The sequence below is a fragment of the Telmatherina bonti genome, assembly GCF_933228915.1.
Source record: "Telmatherina bonti genome assembly, chromosome: 18".
NCBI classification, from domain to species: Eukaryota; Metazoa; Chordata; class Actinopteri; order Atheriniformes; family Telmatherinidae; genus Telmatherina; species Telmatherina bonti.
Window position 1 is genome coordinate 31,734,915 of NC_136616.1, and position 27,236 is coordinate 31,762,150.

General features: G+C 40.6%; 1 protein-coding gene across 1 annotated transcript; it reads right to left on the reverse strand.

Annotated features, from left to right (window-relative positions):
* On the reverse strand, positions 1-27,236 carry LOC306769281 (uncharacterized protein; the record flags this gene model as incomplete). Its single annotated transcript, XM_079257847.1, has 2 exons — positions 1-1,679; positions 25,625-27,236. 2 exons carry the CDS (start codon positions 27,234-27,236, stop codon positions 1-3), a joined length of 3,291 nt encoding a protein of 1,096 aa, XP_079113973.1.

Consider the following 27,236-nt stretch of genomic DNA (forward strand, 5'->3'; position numbering starts at 1 on the left):
TTACACTTTAATGAACTGAGCAGTGGATCCATAGTTGAAAAATGAAAGTCCAGCATGTAGCGGCTGAGTGAATGTGGTCTGGACTCTGTGGAGGAGAGTCATGGTTTCAGAGACGCTGTAGAAAGACAGAAAACCTGCTCTGTGATCCAGATACACTCCTACTCTGGAGGAAGGAGGACCTGAGACATCAGTTTGTTCTGTGTTGTGATAAAATGTGTAATTAGTTGTGTCACATCGTAGCGACCAAGATTTCTTGTTCCACCCAAACAAAGATTTATCGGAGTCTTCTTTTCTGTTGATATTCTTGTAGGAGACTGCTACATAAACTGCTCCTCCTCTCCACTCCACCTCCCAGTAACAACGTCCAGTCAGATTCTCTTTGCTGAGGACCTGATAACAATAAGATAGTCTGTCTGGATGACGAGAATATGACTGTTGTAGAATCATTAATGTTGCTTTTCTGTTTCCATCTGATAGTAGCAGATGTTTGTTTGCTGTGTTTGGATCCAGTGTGATTTCTGTTGAGCATTGTAGGAAGTCAGCTCTGCTCTTTGGTTCTGGTTCAGACAGTAAAACATCCACATCAGTGAGTGCCAGTGAGATGTTTGTCCATGTCTCTGTCAGGATGTCCTGTAGTTTATCTCTGGTCTCTGACACAGCTACTGTCACATCCTCAAAGTATCTGAGAGGACGAATATTGATGCAGGATGAGTGTGTAGACTGACTGAGTGCTGACAGTGAGGGGTAGTTGTGTAGAAACTGGTTGTGATCCTCTGAGTGTGAGAGCTTCTCCAGCTCGCCGTCTTTCCTCTTCAGCTCAGTGATCTCCTGCTCCAGCTTCTCCTGAAGCTCTTTGACTCGACTCACTTCAGTTTCCTGCTGGGATCTGATCTGCTGCTTCACATCAGAGCTTCTTTTCTGGATGAGACGGATCAGCTGAGTGAAGATCTTCTCACTGTCCTCCACTGCTTTATCAGCGGAGACATTGATGGCCTCCACCTCCTGTTGAAGCAGCTTCACATCTTTCTCTCCGTCCTGGATTCTCTGCTGGATTTCTTGTTGACTCACCTCCAGCTCTTTCTGCTTCTCAGCTCTTTCTGCTGCAGCTGAGACTGTTTCATGACCTTTATGTTCATCCAATAAGCAGAGATAACAGATACTCTGCTGATCAGTACGACAGAAAATCTTCATCACCTCATCATGACGAGAACAGATGAGCTGCTGGAGATTCTTGGAGGGGTCCACCAGCTTGTGTTTCTTCAACTGAGCCACATGATAATGAGGTTGGAGGTGTTTCTCACAGTAAGAAACCAAACAAACCAGACAGGACTTGATGGCTTTCAGCTTCCTCCCAGTACAGACATCACAGGCCACATCTTCAGGTCCAGCATAGCAGTGATCAGCTGGAGCAGCTTGGAGTCCAGTCTTCTTCATCTCCTCCACTAACTCTGCTAACATGATGTTTTTCTCCAGGACAGGTCTCAACATGAAAGTTTTCCTGCACTGAGGACAGCTGTGGATTCCTCTCTGATCCTCTCCATCCCAGTGGGTTTTAATACAGTCCATACAGTAGCTGTGTCCACAGGGAATAGTCACCGGATTCTTCAGGAGGTCCAGACAGATGGAACAAGATAATTTTGCAGAATCCATCTGATATTTTTGTTGTTGTGTCTCACCGACTGTGAGGACACTTCCTCCAACAATGTCAAGAGTCAAAACAACTTCCTTTTACTGGTTTTCAGTTGTTTACTATTCAGCTTTCTGTTTGCAGCCCAGAATTTAAACCAATCTCTCAACTGTTTGATCAGCAAATGAGGAAGAACCACAAAATAGACAGACCGAGTCAAAATATGTGCTGGAGAGAAGGGAGGAGTTTGTTTCTTCCAGGAAATGAAGCAGGTTGCATTATATCATTCCTTCAGTGTCATTTTTTCTATTTTTAATTGTTTGCTGGGAACCACATTTCAATATTTACTGTTTGCTTTCAGAGACGCTGTAGAAAGACAGAAAACCTGCTCTGTGATCCAGATACACTCCTACTCTGGAGGATGAAATGATCGGAGAAAGGACCCAAAAGCAGCACAAGAGATCTGGGCAGGTTAACAGTTTTTATTTTAGCCACTTGGTGAGGTTCAGTGCTGGAGTTGAACTCTGGTTCCCAATGAGCAGAGCAGAGCAGAGCAACTTTCCTCTGGGCCGACAGAGTAGACACCTAGCACAACAAGGTGAGTGAAGATCCACAACTCACGGTTGGGGGTCCTCCAGGACAGAAACCCAGTAACCACTGGGGAGCAGGCTCCAAGGGCAAGGCAGGAAGTGGAAGTCGGGGACGGATCAGGTCGGTAACGGGCAGGCAATTGTGGTCGGAGTGCTGGAAGGTCAGGCATGAGAGCAATGAACTGATTAGGGGTGTGGCAAGCAGCAATGTTGGAGGAAGCAAGGCTGATTGTGACAGAGGAAGGAGGACCTGAGACATCAGTTTGGACTTTGTTGTGATAAAATCTGTAATCATTTGGATCACAACGTTATAACTAAGATTTGTTGTTGAATCCAAATGTACATTCATCTGATTCTCCTTCTTTTCTGTTATTGTAGGCGACTGCTAAATAAGGTCCTCCTCTCCACTCCACCTCCCAGTGACATAATCCAGTCATAATCTGCTCAGAACATGCCACCATCCACTGAGTTTGCCTGGATGACTAGAATAAGACTATTGAATTTTCATAAATGTTGCTTTCATGTTTCCATCAGATTATAACACATATGTGTGTTTGCTGTGTTTGGATCCAGTGTGATTTCTCTTGAATATTTCAGGAAGTCAGCTCTGCTCTTTGGTTCTGGTTCAGACAGTAAAACATCCACATCAGTGAGACTTTTGTCCATGTCTCTGTCAGGACGTCCTGTAGTTTATCTCTGGTTTCTGACACAGCTGCTGTCACATCCTCAAAGAGGATCCTGAGAGGACGAATATTGATGCAGGATGAGTGTGTAGACTGACTGAGTGCTGACAGTGAGGGGTAGTTGTGTAGAAACTGGTTGTGATCCTCTGTGGATCCTTCAGCAGATGCAAACAAATGAAAGAAGAAAATATTTCTGAATTTATCTGAATTCCTTTTTTTGCCACTTCATGTCTAAAAAAAAACAGTGTCTCAACAGTTTCACTTCTTTGAAAAACAAGTCTCAGAGCCAAACCAAAGTCCTGCTCTTCCTCATTCTGATTTCCAGTAGTTTGGCTTGTCAGCTCTGTTTGCAGCACAGAGATTACACCAAACCTTCAACTGGCAGATATGTTGATCATGGGGGAGAAACCTAAAACCAGTCCAACTGAAAGGAGTGGCAGTCAGTGGTGTTTTCATGCAGGTAAATGAAGCAGTTGCATTAAACATGAAGCTTTTCTTACCTGCTTCAACTTCATGTTTATTCTCTTTGCATCTTCATCTGTTGCAGAGAGGGATTACATTTTTCTGCATCTTTAATCCTCTTCTTCCAAGAAACAATCACTTCTTTGTGCTTTCATTTTTACTTTTGAAAGAAAAAAATACATTTATATTTCTATTCGTTTATTTATTCGTTAATTCATTTTCCTAGCTGCTTAATCCAATGAAGGGTCGCAGGGAAGCTGGAGCCTATTGTCAGGGCAAAAGGCAGGGTACACCCTGGACAGCTTGCCAGTCCATTGCAGGGCCACACAGAGACAAACAACCACTCACACTCACACTCACTCCTAGGGGCAATTTAGAGTAACCAGTTAACCTAACATGCATGTCTTTGGATGGTAGGAGGAAGCCAGAGTTCCCGGACAGAACCCATGCAGAGTATACACGGGGAGAACATGCAGACTCAACGCAGAAAGGCCACTGTCCAAATCCTGCTCCAAATACGAGACAAATACGGTCATTTTTTTAAAGCAATATATGTTGAATTCGATGATTTATTGTGTGTAATACAACTGTATACTTTTTAAGTTTCATTGTAATGGAATTTAATGTGTATTCCTACATTTTTCATGCTGTGAAAATGTTAGTGTCATTGATAAGGGGGTTTTGGACTATATAAGTGCCCAACTTCTTCCAAAACCCTTTTCGAACTTAAGAAGCTCATTTTATTTGTTGTTTGTTGAAACAAATATTTGTTCTATTAAAAGTCCTTTTTTTAGTTTGAAAAAAAAAAAACGTGTCTGTTTATGCTTAAAACTTTTAAATGTTTTTCGGATAAATCATTTCTTCTGGCTGAATCAGACTGAACCTGAGTGAAAAATGCTTTGTCTTCCTGCATCTGAGCACCATAATGCTTTTAATCACGCAGCAACATCAGTCAAATAAGGTGATAGTTGTCTCAAAATATCTTCATTTGCCCTGGAAATCTTTACAAAAACATGTAAGTAAAGACACTGACTCACCAGTATGATTTTTTTTTTTTTTTAATGTTTTTCTTTTGAGTATTGATGTTCAGGTTTAGTTTTGATTGTATATTTCCTCTTGCAATGAAGATATGAATGCACACTGTACAATCACGATTTTTAGAAGTATTGATATATATTTCCGTTTTGATTAAATTGTGGCATAAACAAAGGACATTGTATTGGCATAAAAAACTTTGGGATCACTCATCCCTAGCTTTTGGCCTCCATTTGCTTTGCTCGTGTTAACTGATCTTTAAAACATCTCCATTATCTTACTGACCTACCCCATATGAGTGAAAACTGATAAAAATGAATCGTTTACTCTGTGGGTGAATGTTAGTACCAGGCCAATTAGGTGCACCAATATAGAGTCTTGTGATATTTGCTTGTTTGTTTTACAAACAGGCCAGTCAGACCAGTAAGGGCCCCTTTTTAAAAGAGCTAAAAAAAAAAAAAAAAGATTTTCATTAGAACAACATGATTAATTGACATTGGAAAAGAAATTTTGGTTTGATGACAATTTTTTCAGAAATAATTTTGCTAGTCAAAGTATTGTGTCAGACCTTGGTTCGCATTGCTGGTAGTAAGTCGGATTCATTTCCAGTGAGGGTTGGACTCTGCCAAGGCTGCTATTTATCACCGATTCTGTTCATAACTCATATGGACAGAATTTCTAGGTGCAGCCGAGGTGTTGAGAGGATCGGGCTTGGTGGCCTCAGGATCGGGTCTCTGCTTTTTGCGGATGACGTGGTCCTGTTGGCTTCATCTGGCTGTAATCTCCAGGTCTCGCTTGAGCGATTCGCAGCTGAGAGTGAAGTGGCTGGGATAAGAATCAGCATCTCCAAATCTGAGACCATGGTCCTCAGGTGAAATAGGGTGGATTGCCCTCTCCGGGATGGGAGTGAGGTCCTTCCTCAAGTGGAGGAGTCTTGTTCACCAGTGAGGGAAGGATGGAGCATGAGATCGACAGATGGATCGCTGCGGTGTCTGCAGTAATGTGGACTCTGTGTCAGTCTGTCATGGTGAAGAAGGAGCTGAGCCAGAAGGTGAAGCTCTCGATATACCAGTCGATTTACGGTCCTACCCTCACTTATGGTGTTGAGCTGTGGCTCGTGACCAAAAGAATGAGATCCTGTACTGAGCTGAAATGAGTTCCCTCCGCACGGTGGCCAGGCTCTCCCTTAGAGATAGGGTGAGAAGCTTGGTCATCCGGGAGGGGCTCAGAGTAGAGCTGCTGCTCCTCCGCATCAAGAGTAGCCAGTTGAAGTGGCTCGGGCATCTGGTCAGTATGTCTCCTGGACGCCTCCCTGGTGAGGTGTTCCGGGCACATCCCTCTGGGAGGACCCAGGACACGCTGGAGAGATTTTATCTCTCGGCTGGCCTAGGAACACCTTGGGATACCCCTCGCAGAGTTGGCAAATGTGGCTCCCAGACAAGTGAGGTCACAGCTTGCCAAGTCCGTGAGTGGAGGGATGACAGTCAGAGTGTGTTGATTGATGTATTATGGTGTTGATTGATTAATTGTGGTGGGCCTTTATAAAACCTACCTGGCGGCTTGCTGAAAGTTTCACCAGTACCTTGACATCCACATTTAACAAAGACAAAGCTTGATAACAACCACAAGCAGTTGGATCCTTGTTCTTTTTAGGAAAAACAGATATGGAAACCTGGATGAGGGTGGGTGGCAACTTGCCAAATTCCAACTATTTGTGATATACATGAATAAGAAGTGGGGCAAATATGTCACAAAACATCACAAAAAAAAAAAGAAAAAAAAAACTGTGGATAGCCTTCTGGACCTAGAGCTATATTATTTTGCGTAACTTTAACTGCGCAGATTGTTTCGCCTACATTTAATGGAGAATCCAGAATGCTATTCTATTTTATTTTACAGTCATTTAGCAGATGCTTTTATCGAAAGCGACTTACATATGAGTGAGAACAACATAAGCACGAAATCAAACAGTAGAGGACATCATGGACTAGTGGCTAGAGGACTGTCCAGTTGGACGCAGATCCTTCCATGAAGTGCTACAGGCTTTGTTTTACTTTTTTTTTTTTTTTTTTTATTACTCCCTTCCCACCCCATAAAGGCACCTATGTTATAATACAAAGAAATAATACCATAAAGTTTGTTGCAAAGAACTGGGCTAAGTTCTCCAACTTTCCAATAAATATGGTTATACTAAGTGTTGAAGTGCTCCTTGAAGAGCTGAGTCTTCAGCTTGCACTAAAAAGTAGACAAAGTTTGGGAGTTTTGGGAGATCATTCCACCATCGTGGCACAACAGAGGAAAAGAGCCTGGCTAGTGATTTAGTCCCATGTTGTGGTGGTAACATGAGGCGTCTTTCACTGGTGGAACGTAGCTGTCGAGAGGGAGTGTAGGTCTGGATTAGGGAGTGAAGATAGACGGGAGCCGTTTGAGTTATGGTTTTGTAAGCCAGAGGCAAAGCTTTAAATTTGATGCGTGCTGTGACCGGAAGCCAGTGAAGAGGGATTTGCAGCGGAGTGACATGAGCTTGTTTGGGTTGGTTGAAAACCAGACGCGCTGCGGTATTCTGGATCATCTGCAGAAGTTTAACAGAGCATGCAGGCAGACCTGCCAGTAGGGAATTGCAGTAATTGATGAATACTGGGCCCTGCGATGGACTGGCGAGCTGTCCAGGGTGTACCCTGCCTGTCGCCGAAAGCCAGCTGGGATAGGCTCCAGCTTCCCCGCGACCCTGAATTGGATTAAGAAAATGAATGAATGAATGAATGAATGAATGATGAATATTGGCAGAAATGAGATTTTTCTGCCTAAACTAGGATGCTGATGTGTAAGTTAGAATGCTATTAAATCTGTTCAAATTGTGTGTAAGTAGGTTTAAAAGTATAGTTTCAAAAGGAAAAGCATTTGTAAAATGATTGTCATGTTTTACAAACCAGGGCATTTTCTTAGCACAATGCTGCCACCTACAGACCACTTTGGGTATAGCTTTCATTTAAAAAAAGCTTTATTGAAAGAGGGAAACGTTCACAGTGACAATGGAGAAGCTAGTTTTACATGTCTGTCAGGAGTGTGTTCTCTCACTGTTTGCTCAACATTTGTATCTTCGGTAAGTTTTGTCACCATGTTCAGCTTGATAAATGTTAAATTCTATATATTGTTTGCTGTTTGTAAAATGGGCTTTATGTTAGTTATACTTCTGATTGAATGCTAGCTCAGCCACGTGCTGTTCTTTCAGCATCCCGTTAGCCTTGTACAAAGTGTAGATTGTTGTACTAAATTTACACAAAGTATTTTATATTTTTATTTCCTCAATTTCAGACTTTCTTGGGATGATTCAACCTGTGGACAGCTGCAATAAGTCTCCAGATTCTTGACATGAGGAGTTTAGCTGCAAACGGCGCACCATCAAGATTGCACACTGAATGCAGCCAGTACCAAACAAGGATCAATAGTAGGTGTTTATAAATAATCCAAATGGTGATCCAAATCACTGGAATCTGCAAGAGATTCTGGTTTATTTAATATGAAGGAGATTAAACAAAGGTTGTATTGATATTTCCAGGGTTTGAGAAAAATCCTACAATAACAGTGTTTAATTTGGGGAATCTGGCGAGAGCTGTGTTTGGTGTTTCAGCTGGTGTGGAAGGAAACGACCTGCTTTTCTGCCATATTTATAATCATTTACATAAGGTTGTAATATCAATAAAACACACACACACACACACACACACACACACACACACACACACACACACACAAAAAGCCTGTCCCTGCATCCAACTGGACAGTCCACTAGCACCTTCCTACGATGTCCCCTACTGTTTGATTTTGTGCTTGTGTTGTTCTCACTCATATGTAAGTCGCTTTGGATAAAACTGTCTTCTAAATGAGAATAGCATAGCATAGCATAGAATAGAATAGAATGTGTTCTGCTTGTCTAGCTGAGAGAAGATCAAATTCAGCCTGAAAGGAGATTTTTTGTTCATACAAGTCTGGGGTAGGATTGGGGGTCTGAGAATGGAATCCACAAGTTTAGTTTTTTAAGACTTATTGTATTTTGGTTCATTTAGCAGAGTATGAAATAATTAGACCTCTAAGACAGTTCCAGATTAAAGAGTGCGAGGTAGAGTCTGCTTTATTAAACATAAGAAAGATAAAAATGGTAGAGGTCATGATCCGAGAGAATCAAATCTACAAGGAAGACAAGGTTTACAATGGAAAGACAAGGCTGTATCAAGACTGAGGGCAGTTTGGTCGCCTTTAATTATTGCATGATATTCAGCTGAGGACATGTTAAAGAGAAGGTTAACATGAATGAAAAAAGTCAGTTCATAAATAAGTAATTTACATGATAGAAAAAGGACATCTCTTTCACATAGGAACACTGGAAGCTCCATGGATCAGCAAAACCATTTTGCAACATAAAGTCCAACATTGATCAGGACATAGCAGAGGGAGAAGTTGTTTTCAAGGTAGAAGAGTCTAACAGTGGCTCCATCACACGATTAAAGTCACCACCAAATATTAGCAGATGTGTGCTGGGAAGACTAGTCAACAATCTACTTGCAAAACCTGGATCATCAAAGCTTTGACCATACAGATTAACAAGAAATTCATGTGTTTAAAAAGTAAGTCTGTAACAATCAGATACCTCCAGTTAGGATCACAAATAGTATGAGAAGTTATAAACTGTATCTGCTTATGACTTACATAAATAAATCCTTCACTTGGAATTAAAGGTTAAATAAAAAAAACTTGGTTCTTTCTTTCATCTGTAGTACCATCATATGATCACTAGATGGCAGTAATACACAATGTATGTTGTGATGGTGGAGGTTTACAGATCTGCAATTAATCTCCTGTTTCACTTCAAGTCACTTGGATAAAAAAAAAAACAATTGATTAAAACAGCATAAAATATTACTAAGGAACAAATCTCAAACTTTTATATTTCTGAAAAATACCTGACAATGTGAAAAGAAAAATAATTTTGATGTAACCTGCTTCATTTCTTAAAATAACCAAACTCCTCCCTTCTCTCCAGCACAGAGTTCAGCTCTGAAAATGTAGTTCCTGATCTCTTTAACTGATCTAACTCTTTAGGGCTTGGTCTAACGTCTGGGCTGCAAACAAAGGGCTGACCAGTTAAACTACTGAAGATGAGTATGAGGAAGTTGTTTTGGCTTTGACATTGTAGGAAGAATCGGTGAGAGATAACAGCAAAGATATCACATGGATTCTATCAACATTTCTTGTCCCATCTGTCTGGATCTTCTGAAAGATCTGGTGACTATTCCCTGTGGACACAGCTACTGTATGGACTGTATTAAAACCCACTGGGATGGAGAGGATCAAAAAAGAATCCACAGCTGTCCTCAGTGCAGGAAAACTTTCATACCGAGACCTGTCCTGGAGAAAAACATCATGTTAGCAGAGTTAGTGGAGGAGATGAAGAAGACTGGACTCCAAACTGCTCCAGGTGATCACTGCTATGCTGGACCTGAAGATGTGGCCTGTGATGTCTGTACTGGGAGGAAGCTGAAAGCCAGCAAGTCCTGTTTGGTTTGTTTGGTGTCTTACTGTAAGAAACATCTCCAACGTCATTATGAATCATCTACTTTTAAAAAACATAAACTAGTTGATGCTTCCATTAATCTCCAGCAGCTCATCTGTTCTCGTCATGATGAGGTGATGAAGATTTTCTGTCGTACTGATCAGCAGAGTATCTGTTATCTCTGCTTAATGGATGAACATAAAGGTCATGAAACGGTTCCAGCTGCAGCAGAAAGAGCTGAGAAGCAGAAGGATCTGGAGGTGAGTCAACAAGAAATCCAGCAGAGAATCCAGGACGGAGAGTAAGATGCGAAGCTGCTTCAACAGGAGGTGGAGGCCATCAATGTCTCCGCTGATAAAGCAGTGGAGGACAGTGAGAAGATCTTCACTCAGCTGATCCGTCTCATCCAGAAAAGAAGCTCTGATGTGAAGCAGCAGATCAGATCCCAGCAGGAAACTGAAGTGAGTCGAGTCAAAGAGCTTCAGGAGAAGCTGGAGCAGGAGATCACTGAGCTGAAGAGGAAAGACGGCGAGCTGGAGCAGCTCTCACACTCAGAGGATCACAGCCAGTTTCTACACAACTACCCCTCACTGTCAGCACTCAGTCAGTCTACACACTCATCCAGCATCAATATTCGTCCTCTCAGATACTTTGAGGATGTGACAGCAGCTGTGTCAGAGACCAGAGATAAACTACAGGACATCCTGACAGAGACATGGACAAACATCTCACTGGCCCTCACCAAAGTGGAGGTTTTATTGCTGCAACCAGAACCAGAACCAAAGAGCAGAGCTGACTTCCTGAAATATTCAAGAGAAATCACACTGGATCCAAACACAGCAAACACACGTCTTTTATTATCTGATGGAAACAGAAAAGCAACAGTTATGAAAAAACAACAGTTTTATTCTCGTCATTCAGACAGATTCACTGGATGGTGGCAGGTCCTGAGCAGAGAGTCTGACTGGACATTGTTACTGGGAGGTAGAGTGGAGAGGAGTGGTTTGTGTGTCCGTCGCCTACAGGAATATTAAAAGAAAAGGAGGCTCAGATGAATGTTATTTTGGATTCAACAACAAATCTTGGTCATTACGATGTGACACAAACGGTTACACATTTTATCACAACAATATTGAAACGTCAGTCTCAGGTCCTCCTTCCTCCAGAGTAGGAGTGTATCTGGATCACAGAGCAGGTTTTCTGTCTTTCTACAGCGTCTCTGAAACCATGACTCTCCTCCACAGAGTCCAGACCACATTCACTCAGCCGCTACATGCTGGACTTTGGTTAGGATTAGAATCCACTGCTGAGTTTATTGAAGTGTAAACAAGAAAGTACTGCAGTTTCAGGCAGGTTGTGTTTAGTCTCATTAAAACATCATGATGTTTTTACTTCTGTCTTTTTCTTTTTAAAGAGTCATAACATCTGAAATATTGTAAAGTTTATTAAATGAAGGAATGTCTGAAAGCCAAACTCAGCAAACAGAAGCATCTTTATATTGACCTTTAACATGAAGAACTCTGTCAGGCTTAACTGTGAACAAACAAAAACATTTTTTCATCTTTTTCGTTTTTGTGTCCTAAAAGGTTGAAAATAAAGAGTAAAAATTAGAAGTGGCTTCACTTCTCAAGTTACTTTGCTTACAAACAAAAACTTATTTAATCATTGAAATGACAGAATCACATCAGTTTAATTCATTAATAAAGCTTTACATGTTCAGTTCTGAATATTTAATAATCTGGTTATTTGTTTTATTTTGATGGACTTAAATAATTACTGGCTAAATAAAATGCTGCAGTTCGAGACAGTTTTAAAGCCAATTACAGCTTTATTAAATTTGTCTGTAACTTGAACAGTTTTTTTGTATGAAATATTTAAATAATCATTGTAATTATAGTCATGATAATGGACATCGTTTCTACATTTTAACAGTAAAAATGAATCACAGAAGAAAGTTGTCAGACTTTGATTAGTTTTCACAGCTTGTAGGAGCCATGTTTCTTTTATAAGTTCCCCATCCACCAGGGGGTGGTATCACGTTTCATGACGCTTGTAGCGGGGGTTACTTAAGGGTCATGATTGGAGTTGCATGGTGTTGTTAATGGAGGAGGCAAACAGTTTTCTACGGTACGTCCAGCAGACTCACGTTTTGATTTTGTTAAGCCATTTTATCATTACCGTATTTTCACGACCATAAGGCGCACATAAAAGTCTTAGATTTTCTTCAAAATGTGCGGCGCGCCCTATCGTGCAGTGCGCCCTTTGTGTGCGTGTTGTTGTTGTTGTTTTTGTTGTTGTAATCGGACGTAGTAGAGAACACCATGAGAACGTTAAAGGGTGAAGTGTGGGCGTTGATCGCATATAAAAGAACAGGTATGTGCGTTATGCAGAACACCTTTTTCTAACAACCCTAAACATGGCTAAAAGACACGCTTATGAAGCACAATTTAAGCTGAAGGCCATCAACTACGCCAAGCAACATGGAAATCGAGCAGCCGAGAGAGAATTTAATATTAATGAATCGATGGTTCGCAAGTGGAGGAAAATGGAAAATGAGCTCCGACAGGTGAAGAAGACGCAGCTGAGTTTCTGTGGACATAAGGCGAGGTGGCCCGAGTTGGAGGAAAGACTGGAGCAGTGGATCATCGATCAAAGAATAAGTGGGAGAAGCGTTTCGACGGTCACCATTCGACTAAAAGCATTAACACTAGCAGAGGAAATGAAAATTGAACATTTCCAAGGAGGTCCGTCTTGGTGCTTTCGTTTCATGAAACGGTGCAATTTTTCCATCCGGACAAGGACTACAGTAGCGCAGCAACTTCCAGCGGATTATAATGAAAAGCTGGACATTTTCCGCTCTTACTGTAGCAAACACATCGCCGACAAACACATCCAGCCCAACCACATCACTAACATGGACGAGGTGCCGCTCACCTTCGACATCCCGGTTGGTCACACTGTGGAGAAGAAGGGGACCAACACAGTAGCGATACGCACAACGGGGCATGAAAAGTCTTCTTTTACTATTGTGCTTGGCTGCCATGCTAATGGACAGAAACTGCCGCCAATGGTGATTTTCAAGAGAAAGACTTTGCCTAAAGAGAAGTTTCCAGCAGGAGTCATCATTAAGGCAAATGTAAAGGGCTGGATGGATGAGGAAATGATGAAAGAATGGCTGAGGGAGGTGTATGTAAAGAGACCAGGTGGTTTTTTTCACACATCACCATCGCTGTTGATCTGTGACTCTATGCGTGCCCATCTCTCAGCTGATGTGAAAAAACAAGTGAAACAAATTAACTCTGAGCTTGCTGTCATTCCGGGAGGCCTGACGAAGGAACTACAACCGCTGGACATCGGTGTGAACCAGCCGTTCAAAGTAAGGCTGCGAGCGGCGTGGGAGCGATGGATGACCGATGGAGATCACAGTTTCACTAAGAGTGGAAGGCAGCGCCGGGCGAGTTACGCCACAATATGTGAATGGATTGTAGATGCTTGGGCTAACGTGTCTGCTGGTACTGTTGTCCGCGCTTTCGCAAAAGCCGGCATCATTTCCGAGGAGCCGCACGGCACGGAAAGTGACTCTGACATTGAAGAAAGTGAACCTCGCATGTTTGCTGGAGATTTAGCGCAGCTGTTCAACTCCGAAACAGAGGATGAGGACTTTGATGGGTTTGACTAATGACGAATACCGGTAAAAAAAAACAACAACTTTGTAATCAATACTTAAATAAAGCACAACCAAACTCAGTTTTGCTCCCGCTCTATTTTTAAAAAGGCATACTTGTATGCTTGTGTGCATTGAAAATGTTAAAGGGGGGAGTGTGGGCGTGGATTGTACCGGTACATAAAACCCGCGCCCAGTGGTCAGGTGCGCCTTGTGTATGTGTTAAATACAGAAAAGGAGCACATAACTGAGACTGCGCCTTTTGGTGCGGTGCGCCTTATGGTCGTGAAAATACGGTAAATGAACAGTAACAAAAGGACAATAAATATCAACTGGATCTCACGACAGCAGAGGGGGAGTGATCATTCAAGAGGAGGTACAAGTAGTAAACTAATTAACCCATTGACAACCGGTAGCAGTGTTGTAGATGTTAGACGCTACACAGCTGCTGTTAGAGACACATCTGCTTGATTGGGATTAAAATCCAGTTCAATGGGAGGAAACATGAAACTGTAATAATAATGCAGCAGCTGGTGTCCAGGCATCTAGATGGGTTGTACAAACTTCTGTGCAATAACACAACTTTAATCACACATGCCTCCTGATCATCCTGTACAATATGGGTGACAGTTGGATAAAATCCCTAGGAGGAGTTGTTCAAAATGCATGGCAAAGAAATGCCCCCAAATATCCCCAACAATGGCACCATTTTCAAAATGGAAAGGTTTTACAATTGTGCTAAATTTCATCCATGTCAGTCAAGTCAGGCATTTTATCCTGTATGTTTCAATGGAAACGACTTAAGGGCCTGACTGTCATCAGTCATGGCAAGTTTGGAGGAGATCAAAGGTTTCATGGCTTGGTTACAAGTACTTCTTGTTTCATGGCGTCGGACCAACATTTGCCATGTCATGTTTTGCGTGATAAGTTTTTTAATGTGACATCATGAAAGGGTTTGATATGTTTTGGAGTAGTTTCAAGTGTTTGGGATTATCTGCGGAAGACGATGACCTTCAAATGTGGAAAAAAATATTTCCTGTTGTAAGTGGGCGGAGCTTAGGTCTAAACCAGCAATGGTCACATTCATCTGTTCAGGATTGATCCCTGATTAATCTCTATAAGTTTAGACATGATCAGGTCAAAATTAAGGATTTTATAGGGATTAATGATGTCACGGCACCATATTGAACTTCGCCATGGTGTCACAGGGATGTCGTGCAGCGTACAGCAACGTTTTTCACCAGATCTCTTCACCAACATGTTTTCTGATGTTTGACCCAATTTAGACCAGGTGGTGTCCACCGAGTTATGGGTTTGTGAATAAAAACAACACTTTTGACCTCCAGGGGGCGTGGCTATTTCATCATAAAATTATTGATATATAGAACTCTGTAGGAGGGGACTGCCATCATATCTAGCAAATTTGGTGCAGAAATGTTGCTTTAAGTGGGAGTTATATCCGTTTAACTTTTCATGGCAAGAAGTCAAACTTTGAGGCCCCACCCCTCGTAAACTAAGTCTCCTATTAGGAAAAAGTAGCACAACATTTAATCACACATGCCTCTTGAACATCCTCACCAATTTTTGGCTCAGTGGGATAAAAACCCCAGGACAAGTTCGTTCAAATGCAAGGTGAGTAAAACGCCAAATGACCTAAAATGGCCGCCTTCCTGTTGACTTTTCATGATGATATTAAGAGGATTTTTTGTTCGCCCTCTCATGTAGATTATGTGTATGAATTTTCATAAAGATTATTGACTTGCAGTGGCGGGGCACCTAAAATAGGTGGTGCTGTCATTCAGATTCACCTGAACGGTTTCAAGCACCTCAAAAATTCAAAATTTTCACATTCCCTTTGGGAATTCCCTTCAGGAATAAAAAAAAAAAAAAAAAAAAAAAGACAGAATTTCAGTAAAAAGATCCAATTAAAATAGAAATACTAGAAATTAATTAAGATAAGACAAAATGTCAAACAAAAAATCCTTATGGCACATCCAATTCAAGGAAGGAACAGCCTATAAACCCGTCTCAGACCGTAGCAGCTTGAGGTCACGTGGATTGATGACAGGGCAGCAATGGAGCGGGGCCAATTCCCAATTGTGTCAGACCAGGCGTCCACCAAGGTCCTTAAGCTGTGTTTCCATTACATTTTTCACAAAATAAAAGTGATATTTGCAACAACCAACAATTGCAATTTGCGGGCGTTTCCTTTGAACAGTGTTTGGCTCATAATCCTCAGTTCTGGTAAAATGTTGTCTGGCTCATGAGATTTTGCAAGAATTGCGACTTATGCAAGGTAGCCATGCAGCGTTATTTTGGGGTTTTCTACTTGCTGCGGAGAATTTGCTCCGGCTTTTTTAAATTTTCTCCCTCATTTTCTTTTATAAACGTTGAAATTTGCTGCTGTTTGTACCACATAGTGCCATCTTTACTAGAAATGAACTGATCACGACACCCCCCCCCCCCCCCCCCCCCCCCCCCCCCCCACGTCATGTCCTGGGACACACACTTGTGAAAAAGTGTTTCCATTCCAGTTTTGCAATATTTCTATTTCAAAACTACTAAAAGAAAAAATACACCTCACAAGAGTGTGAAAACCTTTCAGTGATATTTGAGACGTTCTAAATGTAGGTGTTTCCATAAGTGTTTTTTTATGACTATTTAGTTTTTATCCAATTCTAGGTGTAATGGAAACACACCTGTTTGCAGCTATGTACCGATCAGCAGGATCCTACCTGGTAAAGCCTTTTGCTGCCACTATGTCAGCAGTTACGTATCACAACACAAATCCCTTTAGAAGCATAGTGTGTAAAGTTCAAATGCCAGGGCAACCTACCAGTCCAACCAGTCAATCTACACATTGAAAAGTAGAGATTTTGTTCTTTTTAGTTTCTAGAACTGAGAGTGAGCAAAAATTCAGTTTTTAATGCCCAACATGGGCACTGTCATCGGCTGAAGGCCAAAAATAATCAACTCACTTGAATTCAGTCAACATTACACTCTTAGTTCTCCAAGCTCCTTGTTGTACACTGTCTCTTCCTGTGTAGTTAAATTGAAGCAGATATTCTTGTGTCCCACCTTGATGATATTTTCAAAGCGGGAGTGTGGTAGCTGAGGAGGTATTTTGTTTACGATGATGAGCACATTCACTGGATTTAAAGATTTTTTTAAATGAGGAAAGCTTGAAAATGAGCAACCCGAAGATGATAAAGTGCTTCCAAGATGGAAACTGCTATGAAGAAAAGTTGTATGCACAAATATGCCATCAGGACATGAAACTACGATAACATTCGTCAATCTAGGCTTTGTTAGCCATTTCTAAGTTTTTTAAAAAAAAAACTATTTTACTATTTATTTTGTTTTACTTTTTTATTTTATTTTTTTTTAACTATTTTTTACTGAAGAAAAAAAGTCTTAATTAATTGTACTACTATTCTGTTTTGGTTGCAATAAAATCACAACAGACTTCAGTGTGCCCTGACAGAAAAACAGTAAACATGGCACACACATAATCCCACTCTAACCTGTCAAATGCTTTTTCTGCATCCAATTATATGATGACTCCAGGGAGCTTCAAAGTCTGTTTAGAGTAAATGACATTCATAAGAGTGTGCAGATATTTACCTCCGCCAAGGAGGTTATGTTTTTACCGGTGTTTATCTGTTTGTCTGTGTTCAAGATAATTCAAAAGGTTATGGACGGATTTTCATGGCATTTTCAGGATGTTTTAGAAATGTGAAAAGTAATAACTGATTAAAAAATTCATAGATCCAAACAGTAATCCAGATCACCACCAAAATTTAAAGGATTCATTAACACTGTGCTCAGCAGAGGTTTGCGCTCTCTGAGTGCTTTTCTCGTGAAAAGAGTGGTGGGCCATTATAAAACCTGTCTGTTCTTCTGATGCAATATCAGGAAAATGAGTTTACGGCGGCTTGCTGAAAATTTCACCAGACCCTTGACATCCACAATTAACAAAGACAAAGGTCTACAGCAACCGCAAGCAGTTGGATCCTTGTTCTTTTTAAGAAAAAGAGATATGGATGCCTGGGTAATGGTGGGTGGCATCTTACCAAATTCCAACGACTGTGATGTACATGAATAAGAAGTGGGACTAATTTGTCGCAAAACTTGTAAAGGAAACTCTGCGGATTGACATTTGGGCCTGGAGCTTTATTATTTTGCATAACTTTTATTGCACAGATCGTGAAGTCTAAATTTAATGGAGAATCCAGATTATTAGCAGTAATGAGATTGTTCTGCCTAAGCTGGAATGCTGATATGTAAGTTAAAAGAAAATAATTCAATCTGTTCAAATTGTATAAATAGGTTTAAAAGTATAGTTTCAAAAGAAAAAGCATTTGTAAGTTCAATGTCATGTTTTACAAAACAGAGCATTTTCAGTGCAATGCTGCCACCTACAGGCCACTTTAGGTATACCTTGCATTTGTAAAAACCTTTATTGAAAGAAGTGAAGTTCACAATGACAACAGAGAAGCTTGTTGCACATGGATGTCTGCCAGGAGTGTGTTCTCTCACTGTTTGCTCAACATTTATATCTTCGGTACGTATTGTCATCATGTTTAGCTTGTTATTTGGTCAATTCTATATGTTTTCTGCTGTTTGTAAAATGGGCTTTTTGTTTGTAATACTTCTGATCGATTGAATGCTAGCTTGGCCACGTGTTTTTCTTTCAGTGTCATGCTATCCTTTTACAAAGTATAAATTGTTGTACAAATTATTTACTCACGGTAATTTGTCACGATGCAGGGGTGGAGGTACAGACCCCTATGCAGGGATGTGAGGCAAGATGCAGAACCAAGACGTTTTAATCCGAAAACCAAACTGAAATCAAACTAACATTTGAAGGAATTGAAAAACAAGTGCCATAGCAGTCTTTGACTTGGCCAGAGGCGTTTTGGCTTTTCAGCTGATGTGAATGGAAGCAACCTGTCTTTCTGCCGTTGTCATAATAATTTGAACAAGATTGTAAACATCTGTTCTGCTTGTCGAATTGAGAGAACATCCAATTCAGCCTTCAAGGACATATGTTGTTCATACACCTCTGGGGCAGGGTTGATGGGGGACTGATGGTCTGAGAATGGAATCCACAAGTTTAGTTTTTTCAGACATATTGTCTATCCATCCATGCATTTTTTTTTCCTGCTTATCTGGGGTCACAGGGCCAGCAGCCTAAGCAGGGATGCCCAGGCGTCCAGGAGGCATCCTGACCAGATGCCTGAGCCACTGTCTCCTCTCAATGCAGAGGAGAAGCGGCACTACTCTGAGACCCTCTCAGATGACCGAGCTCCTCACCCTATCTCTTAGGGAGAGCCCGGCAACTCTGCAGAAGAAGCTCATTTCAGCTGCCTATATGCGAGATCTCCTTCTTACCATCACTATCAACAGCTCATGACCATAGGTGAGGAACATAGATCGACTGGTTAATCGAGAGCTTTGACTTCTGGCTCAGCTCCTTCTTCACCACGACCGACTTTAATTTGATACCGCTTTATGTAGAATGTATAATCACAGAGAAATTCTATTGCTGTATGTAATTTTCAAGCCAAAACCTTCAAAAGACCATGTGTTTGAAAAACAAGCCTGTAACAATTAAATACCTCCCATTAGCATCAGAAATAGTGATAAAAGCAATGAATTCGATCAACCTATTGATTGATATAGAAACACCCTTGACATGGAATTAAAGGTGGAATGGAAAAACTTAACCCATGATTACAGTTGTTTCTTTAAACTGTAATACCATGATAAGACCACTAGATGGTAGTAATACACCATGTATGTTATAAAGGAGGACGTTTCATGGTCTGCAATAAATCTCCTGTTTCACTTGGAGTAATTTCATCCAAAAAGCAGATTATCAAAACAGAAGCACATTTTACAGAGAAACAAAACTTAAACCTGACATTGAAAACAAATTTAATTTTGATGCAACCTGCTTCATCTCAACTCCTCCCTTTTCTCCAGCACAAACTTCAGTTCTGACAGAGTAGTTCCTGGTTCCTCCTCCTTCAATGATCTCACAGTTTAGAGATTGGTCTGCAGAAGTAAAGCTGACGTGTCAAACTACTGAAAATGAATAAGAGGAAGTTGTTCTGGCTCTTGACATTGTAGGAAGTGTCTGTGTCAGTCAGTGAGACATAACAGCAAAGATATCAGATGGATTCTGTAAAATTATCTAACTCCATCTGTGTGGATCTCCTGAAGGATCCGGTGACTATTCCCTGTGGACACAGCTACTGTATGGACTGTATTAAAACCCACTGGGATGGAGAGGATCAGAGAGGAATCCACAGCTGTCCTCAGTGCAGGAAAACGTTCATGTTGAGACCTGTCCTGGAGAAAAACATCATGTTAGCAGAGTTAGTGGAGGAGATGAAGAAGACTGGACTCCAAGCTGCTCCAGATGATCACTGCCATGCTGGACCTGAAGATGTGGCCTGTGATGTCTGTACTGGGAGGAAGCTGAAAGCCATCAAGTCCTGTCAAGTATGTCGAGCCTCCAAAGACATTATGATGCTGCACCATTGCAGAAACACAAGCTGGTGGACCCCTCCAAGACTCTGCAGCAGCTCATCTGTTCTCGTCATGATGAGGTGATGAAGATTTTCTGTCATACTGATCAGCAGAGTATCTGTTATCTCTGCTTAATCGATGAACATAAAGGTCATGAAACGGTCTCAGCTGCGGCAGAAAGAGCTGAGAAGTAGAAAGAGCTGGAGGTGAGTCGACAAGAAATCCAGCAGAGAATCCAGGACGGAGAGAAAGATGTGAAGCTGCTTCAACAGGAGGTGGAGGCCATCAATGTCTCCGCTGATGAAGCAGTGGAGGACAGTGAGAAGATCTTCACTCAGCTGATCCGTCTCCTCCAGAAAAGAAGCTCTGATGTGAAGCAGCAGATCAGATCCCAGCAGGAAACTGAAGTGAGTCGAGTCAAAGAGCTTCAGGAGAAGCTGGAGCAGGAGATCACTGAGCTGAAGAGGAAAGACGGCGAGCTGGAGAAGCTCTCACACACAGAGGATCACAGCCAGTTTCTACACAACTACACCTCACTGTCAGCACTCAGTCAGTCTACACACTCATCCAGCATCAATATTCGTCCTCTCAGATACTTTGAGGATGTGACAGCAGCTGTGTCAGAGACCAGAGATAAACTACAGGACATCCTGACAGAGACATGGACAAACATCTCACTGACACTCACCGAAGTGGATGTTTTACTGTCTGAACCAGAACCAAAGAGCAGAGCTGACTTCCTGAAATATTCAAGAGAAATCACACTGGATCCAAACACAGCAAACAAACATCTGTTATTATCTGATGGAAATAGAAAAGCAACAGCTATGGAAAAACAACAATTTTATTCTGGTCATCCAGACAGATTCACATCTTATTATCAAGTCCTGAGCAGAGAGAGTCTGATGGGATGTTGTTACTGGGAGGTGGAGTGGAGAGGAGGAGTTTGTGTATCAGTCGCCTACAATAATATCAAAAGAGAGGGAAACTCACGTGAATGTTTATTTGGATTCAACAAGAAATCTTGGTCGTTACGATGTGATGCAAACAGTTACATATTTGCTTACAACGAAGTCCAAACGTCAGTCTCAGGTCCTCCTTCCTCCAGAGTAGGAGTGTATCTGGATCACAGAGCAGGTTTTCTGTCTTTCTACAGCGTCTCTGAAACCATGACTCTCCTCCACAGAGTCCAGACCACATTCACTCAGCCGCTACATGCTGGACTTTCATTTTTTGATTTTGGATCCACTGCTGAGTTTATTCAAGAGTAAAAGAGAAACTACTGCAGCTTCATGCAGGTTGTGTTTAGTCTTGTTTGAACATCATGATGTTTCTACTTCTGTCTTTTTCTTTTTAGAGTCATAACATCTGAAATATTGTAAAGTTTATTAAATGAAAGAATGTTTGAAAACCAAACTGAGTAAACAGAAGTATCTTCATGTTGACCTTTTAACATTACAGAAACGTGTCTGTTTGAATGGTGAGGAAACAAAAACACATTTTAGTCAAACATTCAAAAGTTTTACTGTTTTGTTTTTGTGTTAAAATGTTTAAAACAAGGAGTGAAAAATAAAAAGTGACCCTGCTTCTCCAGTGACTTTACTGAGAAACAAAAACATCCTAAAAATGTCACATGATCAGTTTAATTCATTAATACAACTTTACATGTTCAGTTCTGAATATTTGATGTATCTTGTTATTTGTGGGGTTTTTTGGTTTGGTTTTCTTTTTATGTTGGATTTAACAGATTATTACTGGCTAAATAAAATGCTGCAGTAGATCAGAGTTCAGCTTTAAAACGGCTTTGAAAAATGTCTCAAACTGATTTTTTTAAATATTTCAAAGTCGATTACAGCTTTTAACATTTATTGTTTTTTCATATTTGTCCTGAAACTGGCAGTTTTTATGTGTGAAATACTAAAATAAACTCAACACTGTTCTGGTGATGCCACATTATTATGCCACGTTATTTTTTTTTATTTTTTTGGATCAACGGTTCAGGATTTATGATTCTTTGAAAAACTGAAAGACACACACAGACACACACACACACACACACACACACGTTTCCTGTTGTATCTGGACTGAAAAGATCAGTGTTTTCATTCAATCCTTGACTTCTTAAAAAATCATCTGTTATTTGGACAGACCTGCAACTGTCTGGACTGATTCCTTAAATGCATTAATAAATTAGATCCTTAAGGGACTTTTCTTGCTATTAGATGTTAAATCATCCTTTTGTTTCAGTTTATGTAAATAAGGTGACTTTTCGCATCTCTTTACCTAATGGCTCCATTTACACCATACTTGGAAAAGTGATTGTTGGGACTGTCCTTGTGAAGTCAACCAAGTTTGTTGATGTTTCTTCAAAATATCAGCTTACAGGAAGTTTTCATTAGTCTGGCAAGCCAGACTCTCTGGCTGTACCAGTGTAGAGTCAGCGTACTCACTCGCATCAATGGATTTCTAGGGCGGGACAAACAAGTGCGGAATAAACCAATCAGAAAAATGGTAGACGTGACCTCAGTAAAGCGGCAGCCTACCATATCCGGAAGTATTCAGCAGAGCAAACAGAAGAAAAAAAACATGGCCTGCAGTGCAGAAGACATAAATGACCTGGCAACTCGGTGTTGCTTTCTGAACCTAATTTTAAGTCAGAAAAAAAAAATGTCAAAAAGAAACAAACTCCCGCTTCGTCTGACGTCCGTGCACCATCTTGAATGTGCGCAGTGATCAGAAATATAATAAAAATATTACAAATAAAATGGTTTTATTCGTTTAAAATCCCAAACCCCAAAACACAGTTTACAATCAGTGTGAAAAATAAAATCACCAAATGTTCCCATTTCAAAATCTTCTCGTATTTCCTTCTTTTATTTAAAATAATGTAAATAAATCAGATGTTTTAGGGTATAACTGATATTAGCATATTCATAGAGTTAAAATGGTCCATTTGAAGCAACTACAGAAAAATACTGATGACTAAATTATCAAAGAATCACATCAGTTTAACTCAATAACACAACTTGACATGTTCAGGCAGGACCGGCCCTCGGCCCCCAGGCGGCCTTGGCAAAGAGGAGTTTTGCCCCCCCACACCCACGCTGTAAAATGCTTACCAAACCACATATCTCAGTTTCACACATTTTGTAAGTAATGTACAAATTCTTGTCTCTTTATTGACTTATTATTCAGCCAAAGTCACATTGAAACATATTCAATTAAACAAAATGCAACAAAAAATTATGAATAGTCCAAAATAAATAACCTTTCTGAGTTTATTACAAAAGTCTACTGAAGGCCTCTCTAGAAGCTTCTACATGTATCTGCAAACATGTTCTCAGCTCATCCGGACAAACACAAATTTCATGCATTATTTGAAGTAGTATGATTAAATAGCAGCAGTCTACCCTTACAATAAACGAACGGTTGCATAAATACTGCAATTAGAAAATGATAACGTCGTTTAAACCTTTACATTTTGTCATTATGTCCTATATGCTTTTGATTGCATCGTAAAGGTGTTATTTAGTAGTTGTACAGATATTGTTACAGTACAATAGCGTCTAAGCTAGCGTTTTCCCTCTGGCGAGATCAAAGTAAAAAGTTAACACGCACTGCTTTGATGTTGTTGAACCAGACAAACCTCTACTTTGGGCCCGTATTCCTCCTCTTCCTTCCTTTGTTTTCTGTAAGCAGCACATGAGGACTTGGAGAGTCTTTTCATTATAAACTCTTTTTAAAATGGTTATCTTATTGTTGGCAACACATAAAAAGGTGACGCCCACCCCCCACACCCCCACCTGCCCACAACAGAAACATCAGCAGGTCAGGCAAGTTGGTCGTCATCATTACAGAATATTGGAGCCTCTTGTAGTTTGTATGTAATATAAATAGTTTGTATAAAATATTTTGTTGAACTATTATTTACAAGGAAATTGAAAAGAACTCAATTGATTACTTTCTTTCTTTTTCAATTTCTTTCTTTTCCTTTTCATACGGCAAACCAGCGCCCATTCCAGCACATGGCGCCGTAACTGCCCAGGTCGCCTATGACCAGGGCCAGCCCTGTGTTCTGTTATACGTTATCAATCTGGTTTTTTGTGTTTTATTTTGGTGGATTTTACAGATAATTCTTTGCGAAATAAAATGCTGCAGTGAGTAAGAGTTTGATCTGTTTTCTGTTCTTTGAGACGTTTTTAAAGTTTTGAATATTGTTTCATTTTTATCTTGAAATATTCGGTTCTTGCTGAATAAACTGCTGCTGAAAACAAATAATGTGGGATTTTCACAAAAAGATAAAATAGAATAAAAAATATATAATCTCACGACATAAATTCTGATTTTATTACTTCAAATCAAAAACCCAAAATACAGTTTAGTCATATGTTAAAAAATAAAATCCAATAATCCCATTTCAAAATGTACACATTTATCCTTACTTTATTTAAAATGTAAATAAACAATATGCCTCAGTGTTGTCATCTTCATTAAACTATAATGATCCATTTAAAACAGCTACAGAAAAATATGATCAAACATGTTTTACAGAAGCCAGAATGGAAGAACAGAAATATTAAGTCATGTGACTCTCAGGCATAATCAAATATACGTAAAATACATAAATCCAATTACAAGTTTAATTCAGCTGTATCACCACATAATTATTTCCATCAAACTCATGTTTACTTTATACTTCAGCTGATGAATGAGGCTTGACCCATGCTGCTATCTGTACTGTAATCTAATATGACCTTTATAAAAATGTATTATTGACAAGGATGGCATCAGTGGGGTTCCATGGGAGGGAGGGCAGGGGTCACAGGTACCACTACAAAAACAACAATCAAATTCTAATTATAAAATTTGGTACAAATAGACCTTTTACCAGATAAAGGCCAGATATCCAAATGCAGTCTATGTGTTGCCTGTGTGGGAGGATGGAAAAGTCATAAAACCAGCAGATGTGATGAAAGTTAAACAGTTTGTCTCTCAGGTGTGTTGGTGCAGCAGTGAGTCAGTAGATATAATGTAGCATCATCCCAAGTAAAAAGCTTTTGATTTAAACAGAAAATATCATTTATTGTGTTATGTCACTTCCTTTGCAATTTATCATTTAATTCTTAAAATCTGGACCTTACAGGGAAAAAAGTCATAATTAAATGTTCCATCTTTTTCTTTTGGTTGCACAAAAACCAGAACAGACTTTGGTGTTCCCTGACAGAAAACTGTAAATGTGAATCATATGTGGCTGAGACATGGAAAGGACATGAAACAACTGCAGAGTAAATCACAGGTGGTTCACATGTGTCTATTCATGTGAAAAACATATGAAACACCATAGTTTCATTCAGATCCATGAATCAAAGTTAAACATAAGGATAGAAAAAATTTTTACAAAAGGAATTTGATTTTTTTTTTTTCCTGAAAAAGAACACCATTCAATCTGCATCCATATTATCCATTATATTCAACTTAGCATAGCGGTGTCTCCATCGTCAAACAGCCGAAGTCCAGCATGTAGCGGCTGAGTGAATGTGGTCTGGACTCTGTGGAGGAGAGTCATGGTTTCAGAGACGCTGTAGAAAGACAGAAAACCTGCTCTGTGATCCAGATACACTCCTACTCTGGAGGAAGGAGGACCTGAGACTGACGTTTTTACATTGTTACATAAAACTGTGTGATTCTTCTTGTTACATATTAATGCCCAGGATTTGTTGTTGAATCCAAGTCCGCATTCATCGGAGGTCCCATCTCTGCCGATATTCTTGTAAGCGACTGCTACATAAACCGCTTCCCCACACCACTCCACCTCCCAGTAACAACGTCCAGTCAGTTCTTCTCTGCTCAGGACCTGATCATAGAAAGTGAATCTGTCTGGATGACGAAAATAAGACTGTTGTTTTTTCATCAATGATGCTTTTCTGTCTCCATCAGATAATAACAGATATGTGTTTGCTGTGTTTGGATCCAGTGTGATTTCTCTTGAATATTTCAGGAAGTCAGCTCTGCTCTTTGGTTCTGGTTCAGACAGTAAAACATCCACTTCGGTGAGTGCCAGTGAGATGTTTGTCCATGTCTCTGTCAGGATGTCCTGTAGTTTATCTCTGGTCTCTGACACAGCTGCTGTCACATCCTCAAAGTATCTGAGAGGACGAATATTGATGCTGGATGAGTGTGTAGACTGACTGAGTGCTGACAGTGAGGGGTAGTTGTGTAGAAACTGGCTGTGATCCTCTGTGTGTGAGAGCTTCTCCAGCTCGCCGTCTTTCCTCTTCAGCTCAGTGATCTCCTGCTCCAGCTTCTCCTGAAGCTCTTTGACTCGACTCACTTCAGTTTCCTGCTGGGATCTGATCTGCTGCTTCACATCAGAGCTTCTTTTCTGGATGAGACGGATCAGCTGAGTGAAGATCTTCTCACTGTCCTCCACTGCTTTATCAGCGGAGACATTGATGGCCTCCACCTCCTGTTGAAGCAGCTTCACATCTTTCTCTCCGTCCTGGATTCTCTGCTGGATTTCTTGTCGACTCACCTCCAGCTCCTTCTGCTTCTCAGCTCTTTCTGCTGCAGCTGACATTTGTTCATATTGTTTCTCGAAAATCTTCATCACCTCATCATGACGAGAACAGATGAGCTGCTGGAGATTCTTGGAGGGGTCCACCAGCTTGTGTTTCTTCAACTGAGCCACATCATAATGAGGCTGGAGATGTTTCTCACAGTAAGAAACCAAACAAACCAGACAGGACTTGATGGCTTTCAGCTTCCTCCCAGTGCAGACATCACAGGCCACATCTTCAGGTCCAGCATAGCAGTGATCATCTGGAGCAGCTTGGAGTCCAGTCTTCTTCATCTCCTCCACTAACGCTGCTAACATGATGTTTTTCTCCAGGACAGGTCTCGGCATGAAAGTTTTCCTGCACTGAGGACAGCTGTGGATTCCTCTCTGATCCTCTTCATCCCAGTGTGTTTTAATACAGTCCATACAGTAGCTGTGTCCACAGGGAATAGCCACCGGATCCTTCAGGAGATCCAGACAGATGGAACAAGAAAATTTTTCTGAATCCAGCTGGACTCCTTTCTGCGCCAT